This window comes from Henckelia pumila, chromosome 2 (genome assembly GCF_033568475.1).
Source record: "Henckelia pumila isolate YLH828 chromosome 2, ASM3356847v2, whole genome shotgun sequence".
Classification (NCBI taxonomy): Eukaryota; Viridiplantae; Streptophyta; class Magnoliopsida; order Lamiales; family Gesneriaceae; genus Henckelia; species Henckelia pumila.
Window position 1 is genome coordinate 81,423,941 of NC_133121.1, and position 10,882 is coordinate 81,434,822.

Here is a 10,882-nt window from a genome sequence, read left to right on the forward strand (position 1 = left end):
ATAAGTTTGTCAATTGGACTCCATGTTCTCACTAAGGAAAAAGTTTCCCGTTTTCACTAGAGGGTGGTGAAATCGTTAAAATAGTGGGAGTGAGATTCATAAAATTAAATTCGCCTATTTTATGTCTTAGTAAATTGTTAAACAATCATTGATATATGTCTGTTTTTCTTTTCAGTATTTCATACAATGAATTCGCGAAATCCATTATTCTCGATCCTCGAACAAAACAAGTTGACTGGCGCCAACTATACGGAATGGTTCCGGAAGTTGAAGATTGTCTTAACTTCGGAGAAAATGCTCTACGTGTTAGAGAAAGCACCTCCGAAGGAAGCACCAGCTGACATAAGTCCGGAGGAATTGGCCAAACTTGATGCATGGTGTGACCATGACATCAAGACCAAATGCTATATGCAAGCCTCGATGTCTGATGAACTCCAGAGGCGATTTGAGGACACGGTGAATGCTGCTGACATTCATGCGCAACTCAAGGAACTTTTTGGGGCTCAGTCGAGGGCTGAAAGGTTCGCTACTGTTAAGGAGTTGATGACGTGCCGCATGCGTGAAGGGACTTCGGTCCGTGATCATGGGGTACGAGTGATTTGGCTCATACAGAAGTTGGCGACCCTAGATTTGGTGTTGGAGCATGAACTCAATGTGGATTTATTGCTTCTGTCTCTTCCTTCTTCATTTGATGGATTTGTGATAAATTTTAATATGAACAAGATAGAGGCCATCCTAGAAGAGATGGTCAATATGCTCGTTACATATGAATCCACACTTAAGAAGGATAAGCCAGCTTTCTTGGTGGGCTCCTCATCTTCTGCTAAGAAGGGGCCAAGTATGAAGGGCAAGAAACGTTCTACCCCACCCAAGAAAGTCGAGCCCGAGAAGAAGCAAAAGACAAAGGCTTCAAACAATGGAAAATCCAAGGATGTTTGCCATTACTGCAAGAAGCCGGGTCATTGGAAGCGCAACTGCAAGGAATATCTTGAGCAGTTGGGAACTGCAAAGGGTATGTTCTATATTGAAATAAACATGTCACTTAATACAACTTCTTGGGTATTGGATACCGGATGTGGATCTCACATTTGCAATGATTTGCAGGTGATGACAAGAAGTCGCAGGCTTAGAATGGGTGAGACCCAGCTGAGGCTCGGGAATGGTTCCAGAGTTGAAGATACGGCCATTGGAGATGTTTGTTTGACTTTGCAGAACGGTTTTAAATTATTGTTAAGAGATGTTTTATTTGTGCCAGATTTAATTAAAAACATTATTTCTATTTCTATGCTTGATAGAGATGGTTATTCTTGCAATTTTGTGAATGGGATTTGCAATATTTACAAGAATGAATGTTTAATTGGAAATGGACAACTTGAAAACGATCTATACAACTTAAAACTAAAAGACGTTCCAGTGAATTATGTTGATAAACCGGCGACAACAAACAAAAGGAAAATCGATAGTCAAAACCCGGCAAACCTTTGGCATGCTAGGCTAGGTCATATTTCCTCAAGGAGGATGAACAAGCTAGTGGGAGAGGGCATGTTTGATATGTCTGATATCAACTCTCTACCTACTTGTGAATCCTGCCTAAAAGGAAAAATGACTAAATCTCTTTTTAAGGGGAAACCTGAGCGTAGTCAGAATCTGTTGGATTTGATCCATACAGATGTTTGTGGTCCATTTAGAGTAGGGACTCAACATGGCCACACCTACTTCATTACCTTTACTGATGATTATTCAAGGTATGGGTATTTATATTTAATGAAATATAAGTCTGAAGCATTTGAAAAGTTCAAAGAATTCAAGGCTGAAGTAGAAAACAAGCTAGGTAAAAGTATTAAAGCACTTCGATCGGATCGAGGTGGAGAATACTTGAGTACCGAGTTTTTGGACTATCTGAAAGAGAATGGGATTCTCTCTCAGTGGACTCCTCCTATGACACCACAGCTTAATGGTGTATCGGAGCGTCGTAATCGAACTTTGTTGGACATGGCTCGATCTATGATGAGCTTCACTGAGCTTCCACCTTCGTTTTGGGGCTATGCGCTTGAAACGGCGGTATTGTTGTTGAACAACGTCCACACTAAAGCAGTGGACAAAACACCATACGAGTTATGGAATGGCAAAGCTCCTAAGTATTCGTACTTGAGGATTTGGGGATGTCCTGCTTACGTGAAGCGGACAGTGGGAGATAAGTTGGATAGTCGATCCAGCTTATGTTATTTTGTAGGGTATCCGAAGAATTCAATCGGATATTAATTCTATTATCCTGCTGAAACAAAGGTGTTTGTTTCTAGGAATGCCACCTTCTTGGAGAAGGAGTTCTTATTGGATAAGAAAGGCGAGATGATGGAACTCGAAGAAGTTCGAGAAGAACCCGAAATACAAAATAACGATCCTACACCTCAGGAACCATTGCTGGACACGCCTGCACCTAGAAGATCCGAAAGGACTTCTAGACCTCCAGTTCGATATGGTCTTCTTCTTGAAGGGGATCAAGATGAACCCGACATTGGATGTGATCCAAGAAACTTCAAGGAAGCAATTTCTGATGCGGATTCAAATTTATGGCTTGAAGCTATGCAGTCAGAATTGGATTCGATGCATACAAACCAAGTTTGGTCTTTAGTAGATCCTCCCGATGGAATTGTTCCAATAGGGTGTAAATGGATCTACAAAAGAAAGCTTGGGCCTGATGGTAAGGTATTGACCTACAAGGCGCGATTGGTGGCGAAAGGTTATACTCAAAGGCAAGGAGTTGACTATGATGAAACCTTTTCACCAGTTGCTATGTTCAAGTCCATAAGAATCCTTATTGCCATAGCTGCATGGTATGACTATGAGATATGGCAAATGGATGTGAAGACTGCTTTTCTTAATGGAGACATTAAGGAAGAAATCTATATGAAGCAGCCTGAGGGGTACACATCCATGGGAAGCGAGCATAAGGTATGCAAGCTTCAGAGATCAATTTATAGTCTAAAACAAGCATCAAGAAGTTGGAACCAGAAATTTGATGAAACAATTAAAGATTTTGGTTTCATCAAGAACCCGGAGGAACCTTGCGTGTACAAGAAAGTAGTTAAGGATGCGGTGACATTCTTAGTACTTTATGTTGATGACATCCTACTCATTGGGAATGATGTAGGGATGTTGCAGTCAACAAAGATATGCTTATCAGGTAGATTTTCGATGAAGGATTTGGGAGAGGCATCCTACATTCTTGGGATACAGATCTATAGAGATAGGTCTAAGAGAATGATAGGACTCACTCAATCAACCTACATCGATACCATATTGAAACGGTTTACAATGGATGGGTCCAAAAGAGGACATCTACCCATGTGTCATGGAGTTTCTCTATCCAAGTCTATGTGTCCCAAGACTGATGAAGAGATAGAGAATATGACACATGTACCATATGCGTCAGCTATGGGTAGTATCATGTATGGGATGATATCTACCAGACCGGATGTAGCATTTGCTCTGAGTGTCACGAGCAGATATCAGTCTAATCCTGGTCAAATGCATTGGAAAGCCGTGAAGGACATTCTTAAGTACTTGCGAAGGACTAAGAATATGTTCATGGTTTATGGAGGACGAGAACTCAAATTAGAAGGCTATACCGACTCTAGCTTCCAAAGTGATGTGGATGACTCGAAGTCAACCTCTGGATTTGTGTTCATGCTCAATGGCGGTGCTGTCTCTTGGAAGAGTTCCAAGCAGGACACCACAGCGGATTCCACCACTGAGGCTGAATACATTGCAGCATCAGCTGCTGCTAAAGAGGCCGTTTGGATGAGGAAGTTCGTCCAAGAGTTGGGCGTCATTCCTGAATTTGTTGGTCCAGTCCCGGTGTACTGTGACAACACGGGTGCCGTTGCTCAAGCAAAGGAACCAAGGTCTCATCAAAGATCCAAACACGTACTGAGGAAATACCACATAATCCGGGAGATTGTGGAAAGAGGAGACATCATTGTCGAACGAGTGGCCTCTGCAGACAATATCGCTGATCCGCTTACTAAGCCCTTGCCAGGACCATTGTTTGACAAACATCGCGAAGCAATGGGTCTACGTAGTATGACTAGTTGGCTATAGGGCAAGTGGGAGATTGTAAGAGTGGGTGCCCAGTGAGCCAACTGTGTGGCTATGGGCTTTGATGACTCTTTGTATAAACAATCTTTTGTTTAATATTATTTACACTTTTATGGCAATGACTTTATATTACTTCATATTGTTATATTGTGATATACTATTGTTGTTTTGATAAAGACCTTGAATATACTATAGTGTATGTAAGATGTGGTAGAACATGGTGATGTCTATCATGAAATACATCTTATAGTCACTGTATATTCTAAAAAAACCGTTCCTAGTCGATTGAGCCGTCCGATAATAAGGATAAGGATCGCTCGAGTTTGAGACTAGCATTTGCGATGCGGAGTACCACGTTTCATTGGTAGGGAACATGGAGATGTTCGAAGCATGCAAATGGATATTCATAGGATGAATAATCGAACTACCCTATCCGGACTTTCCAAGTGGTTATCACTTATCGAGTGGATAAAGTCCGCGGTTTTGGTTGTACACCATTAGTCCTTACGACTTGAAACATCATGGAGACTCTATATGCTAGTGCTGTGCTTTGACTCGTTTACCGACTCTATGGGGGTCATCAGGTGTCGAGATTGGGTACAGTTACGACACATATAGGAGTCAATGCATTGTTGTCAAGGATTCACCACATACTTGCGAGTGTGGATATCCTATGCGATCTGAGGAGATATTAGTGTGACAAATCTCTGGCCAGAGTACTTGATGTGATTTAAGAAATGGTTTCTTAGTAGCACATGCGATGTCACTAATTTGATCTTCAAGATGCATTGCATAGTTATCGAATCTTGAGCGACTCTCGATATACCAATGGTTGTTGATTCGATCGGGATATATGGATGAAGGGACCGTACTGTACGCTAACCAAAATCTACTGGTTCTTGTAGGCACTATCAGTGATACCTAGGGAATCATGGGGCGATGTTGCTAGGCGCTTTACCATGATTCGTTGGGCAAGTCGGAAAGTGTTGTTCCGAGTCACAAGGAGTTGTGAGCCCACGGCTAGCTGTATCCCTGAACCATTGAGGGTCACACAGTGTAATGGAGTTTTAATCCCCGTTGAGATAGTTAAATTTAAAGAGTTAAATTTAATGAACTAAGGAGTTGGACTTCTTAAATAAGAGTAAGGGAGTAGGATTTCCTAAAATGACATAGGGATGGACATTTTAGGAAACCACTGAATTCGGATTCAGGAAAATTTATTTTGACTTTAAAATGTGCAGAAATGGTTTCTGTGCACATTGGTAAAATCGGTTTATCAATTGGAGTCACGATGAATTTTATATTAATTTCTGAACGAGCGGGCTTTGCTTGTCGGGCCTCAACTTATGACTAATGGGCCCTAAGGTGTTAGTGGCCTGCATTATAAATAAGTTATTTCAGTACAGAAATTAAACACAACAGCTCATTATTTTTGAGAAGCAAAAATCGAAAACCCTAGCCTCTCAAAGAAATAATCGGCCGACCTCCCATACTCTGCCCGAGAAATTTCGGTCTGTGATTTTGAATCGCAGTCAGGAATAACGAATCAGATTCGTTTAATCTCTTCGCAGAAAACTTCTGATAGATTTTCTAGTGCAATCTATCAGAGGGATTTAAACCCTATTCGTGGACCTGATTGAAGGAGTTCATCGGTTCCTGGGAGAGACAACAAGAGCAGATTAATTCTGTTGGTGTCCATTAATCTCGCTTCGAGATTGAAGGTAAAATTTAATTAATTGTTATTTGAATTTTACACACACAATAATTTAATCGTTGAATGGTTGATACCCACACCATGGAATTGTTCCATGATAAAAATTTTAAACTTCCGCTGCACCGGGTATCAATCGTGATTGATCTGACCGCCAGTTTTTTTCAACAGCTTGGTCGAACTCCCGATCTACCGAGATCCCGTGGCCGAGCTCCCGAGCCGACCTAGAAAATATGGTGAGAAAGCTTGGACGAGCTCCTGATTTACTGAGCTCCTGTGGCCGAGCTCCCGAACCAACCTGGCAAATATGGCGAGGGAGGTTGGCCGAGCCCCGAGCTTCTGAGGTCAAGCTCCTCATCCGACCCTAGATTGAGAACCTTCGAGCTTAGGGTCATCGATAAACTGAGCTAATCTCTTTCCGGGGTATCAATATGCATTACATAACTACATCGATACACATGAGTCAATTCGTCCGTCCCAGACATTAAAATTTGAAACTTTTTCCGATAGAACATCTTGAAAATGCTTAAAATAACTTAAAATATCATAAACTTGAATTTTGGACTTTATTTGCGAAAAATAAAAAAAATGGACAGATATATTTGGCTCGATGCGCGCCCAAGAGCACACCCACACTCGGGCGCCCAAAAACGGTCTCTCGAGCGTGCGGTCCCCTGCCTGGGAGACAGGCAGCGGCGCACAGGCGCTCCTCGTGACTTCCTCAGTCCTTTTCGACTCTTTTTCACCCAAAAACATTTCATAACTGAAAATTAATAACCTTAGACATGCAAAATCTTCAAAACTCAAAAAGGATTAGCCCAAAAACGACCAACATCAAACAATTTGATTCAAACTTTACGTCTAAAACACTCACACCAAAAGTTCTGAATTTTGCACGACTAAATCCATGAATCTAAATAAACTTTAACCAAAGATATCAGGAACGATTCACAATTCATGACTCTATATCAAACTCGTGAAATCTTCATAAATCATGAATCAATCAACATATATTCACATAGGGTTCATATCAAATTACATATACCCTTGAATGGAAGTTTCAAAAGGTTAAAAACTTGCCTGATTGGTAAGTTTTGGAATTAACCTGCAACGTTGGGAGCGATCTGACCTCGAACGGAGGAGAACTTGATTCTAACATTGGATGCAGTTTGAACGTAAATAAAGGGAAAGGGAAGAAGAGGGAGTCTAGGAGAGAAAAGAATGAAAGAAAACTTTTGACGCAGATTTGTTTGTGACTAATGGTCCTGAAAGTCGGCCCATTAGTCTCAAACACTAAATTTTCAGAATTAAATTTGCGCAACTATTAAAATAACACTGAACCAAATTTAAATTTAATTTAAACATGAAGCACTTTTCTTTTAACTTGTTCGAATGTCAGTCTCGTCCCTTTAGTACTGAATAAATTCAAAACCTGAAAATATTCAACTAACTTGCAAAATATTAATATCAGGCATATCATAACAATGACATAAATTAATCATAACACTTAAATTTCATAAATTAAATTCATAAATCAAACATATCAATTAAGTATCATGCATAAAATCATATAAATCATTTTAAATTTTCATGATCGAGCTAGTGGACTTTTGGACCTTACAAAGATCACTCAAAATGAACAAAAAAACGAGACTCGCACACACATTTCACATTTCAAATGTGAAATATGATGACCTATTTATAGGCAATGTTCATAAGCTCCGATTCCTAGATCAGAAGATCCGATCCTGCATGTCTTGATACGTATTTGGACATCTGTCTTAGGAATTCCGATCGCCATTGGACGATCTGATCCCACACTTTGGATGCTCCAATATCACATGCATCTTACGTGTCAATAACACTTTGACACCTCACTAGACTGGTGTAGTTTGGACAATCTGATCCCCTTCAGAGGTTTCGAACTCGCCACTTGTAAACCTATTTTAATTTGACACCTCATTTGTGTACGTGTCTGTTGGAGTTTGAAAACTTTGAACATGATTCATAAGATCCGAAGGCTCCCTGTGCTTCTGAACAGGTTCGTCGTTCCGAATTTTGCACTAAACTTTTATAAAGTTTAACCGATTTTAGGACATGATTGACACATATCATGTCTACCCTTAGTTTTAAGTGTTATCTTGATGAAAATACCATCTCGATCAGAATATATAAATGTTTAGAACTAAAGAAAACACTGAATGTGATACTCTTATCGCATACGGTAAAACTTAAAGATTTAAAATTGTTTGTAATGGGCTAGAATTGACTTAAGTATATAGTAAATTGGGTTAATCAATTTCGTAAAATGCGGATGAATACGAATAATTTCTATAGGAAAACCTATTGTGGAGTTGCGCTTACGCGAGCTTGGGCCCAACAGTAACAGTGACACTTAAAAAAAAAATGTTAACTATAAAAAAAACCGGGCTTTTAAGAATGACAAAAATCCGAAAGTAGAATATCTAAAGATTGAGCCAGATGATATTTGGCATAGCTCCACACCATCCATTTGCCTGTTAGCCTTGGAACTCCATTTCCATTCAGCTGCATAAACCCATGGAGAACATCTTAATGCTCGGCTCGTAGAAGATATTACGAAATATTCTCTCGTTTTCATGGCTGTTTCGATGAATTCAGTCATCAGCTTCAACCCCCTAGTATGTCTTTCTTCTCTTGTTTGATTCTTGGATTTTGTTATCTGGGCTGGCTTTCCTTTGGTTTGATAATTGAGTTATTGCGCTTTTTGTTCTTTTTTTTCCTTTATCTTGGGCTTCTGATGCATTTCATTTTGTCGGATAAGGAAGTTGGGCATTATTTAGGATTATTGTATTCTTGATTTTGCCATTTCTTAAGTTAAGTTTATTTCTTTCAGCCCGAATCTAACATTGCCAAAAAAAAAAAATTATTTTTTTTAAAAAAAAGCTCGATGAATTTTTCTTTCTAGATTTAATGTTTATTCGGTTGATGAACTTCTGAATTCTAGACTTAAAGTTTTGTGTTATATAATTGGTCTTGATATTGATGGTTTTAGTATTGGACGGATTCGTGTGCCACTCAGTAATTTATATTGATATAACATATTCTTTTGAATGCTAACATGTGAAGTCGTCTAGTTGTTTCCTAATGGAAAGAAAAATCAAGCCTTTCCTGTGCGTTTCGAGCGACTGAAATTTTGCTGCCCTTTTGTCTTGTCGGATGCTGCACATCAAATATTATCTACTAATCGGGACTTGATGAGATTAGAAGGAGAATTTGTAGGCTGTTTATGTACTTGGAAATAGCCCGAAAATCCTGAATACTAAAATTGTGTTATTTGCTTCAGAGTATCCTAGGCTAGAAAGTGACCGGCGAAACCATGCCAAGATCCTGAATGCTAGAATTTTATATTGCACTGTATCGTTGCACAATGAGCATATTGTTCAGTTATGGGAAATCTTTGTGGTTCATGTCTTTGGCATATTCAATTCAATATCCGATTCTCAGGATATATGGTACAGTTAGCATGTCCGAGGATAATTTTATTCATCAGTTGGTACTACCACATAAGTTTTGTGCTGGCGTTGATAACAGTTTTTCCGTTTTGACCCATACCTACTTGAGGCTATGAAACTTTCATATAGTTTTCTGCTAGATCAACATCCATGTTATCAAATATTATTAGATATTCTGAACAGCAGCTGTGTTTATTGAAGCCATAGATCAACACAAACGACATTTTATGTAATCATGATTTATAGAGGTCACTGCAAAGCTTATTACTGGTTTACACTTGACCTTATCTGTAGAAATCTTGATTCCTAACATAATATTAACATCAAATACAATGCTGATGTTATCTTTCTTTTCTCTGTACAAAAGTTGCAGGCTCGCTACCAGCCGTTCACGACTGCTAATACTAAAGCATTACCACTGAAGATTCCCTCCATCACATCTCCCTCCAGTACGATTGGATCAAGAAATTTTCAAAACCGAAAAATATCAAGATTCCATCTTTTAGTTACCGAAGGAGATCAAGTTGCCACAGCAACCGATGAAAATGATTCTAAAACTCTGGAAGAATCTTATTCCAATAACGGGTCGTTTCTAAAATCTTCAGCAGCAGAAGATGAAGCTCGACCTGTCGATGAACCTGGATTGGCATCTCGAATTTCCGAGGATTCTAATTCATCACTCGGTCCAAAGAACCTGAACCAGGATACATCTGAATCCAAGTCAAACTCAGTCATGAAAAAATCCCCATTAACGGCAAGAGAGAGGCTTCGAGCAGCCAGGGTGCTGAGCCGCTACACAGAAACGAAGCCATCTAAGCCTGAGCTTGGGAGTAAATTACTTGAGGCTTTACAAGAAAGTGACAAAGGAAAAAAACGCCCGGGACTTCCTCAAGCACCTACAAATTTGTTCGACGACAGCAAAAGGGGATTGTCAAAGGGAGGTTGGACTATAAATATTATTCCAGGCGGTATGGACGTATTTCTCATCATCCTTTCCTTTGTTCTTATTAGCTCCGTGATGTTTGCAACAACATATGTCGTGTGGAAAGTTGGTGCTATTCATTTTAATGAATACTAAGGTTCTTTCTGTGTGCCTTCTCTGACTCGAAAATAAAGAGGAACCAGGTTGCAGATATTACATGTGCTTTTCTTTCCCATATTTGTGATTATACTGATATGTTTGCAAAATCAAGCTTGGCCAATGTCTGCAAATCAAGATTTTGTTTAGAATTATTGTTCACAATGGTATGTTATTTGTCTATTTTTTAGTCCAGAGACTTTTCAAGTTCTAATGATAATCTTAGAAGTTGGTCCCTGTTTTCCTCCTAGTTCATTTTTACTCGGTGTTGATATGGGATCAAAAAATGATAATGTGGTGTCGAAAATGGATGATACGACACTGGTAATCGTGACATGATGCGATGATGTCTGGTGAAAAAATAACTAGTTAAAAACGAAAACAACAAACAATCTATTAGACTAAAACCGCAATATAAAAATAATAAATTGAGAAGTTACAAGTTTAAAATGATAATCTTGTCACGCTTTAAGGGAGTGTTTGCAAAAGATGTTTTTTTTT

The 10,882-nt window shown here is 39.2% G+C and overlaps 1 protein-coding gene across 2 annotated transcripts; it reads left to right on the plus strand.

Annotated features, from left to right (window-relative positions):
- Positions 1 to 8,281: 8,281 nt before the first annotated feature.
- Positions 8,282 to 10,617, plus strand: LOC140884582 (uncharacterized). 2 transcript variants are annotated; one of them, XM_073291372.1, is made up of 2 exons: positions 8,282 to 8,469; positions 9,671 to 10,617. In XM_073291372.1, exons 1-2 carry the CDS (start codon positions 8,428 to 8,430, stop codon positions 10,379 to 10,381), a joined length of 753 nt encoding a protein of 250 aa, XP_073147473.1. In that variant the 5' UTR covers positions 8,282 to 8,427; the 3' UTR covers positions 10,382 to 10,617. The 2 variants fall into 2 exon arrangements, with proteins under 2 accessions (XP_073147473.1, XP_073147474.1); XM_073291373.1 differs by having other exon boundaries at positions 9,677 to 10,617.
- The last annotated feature ends 265 nt before the right edge of the window (positions 10,618 to 10,882 follow it).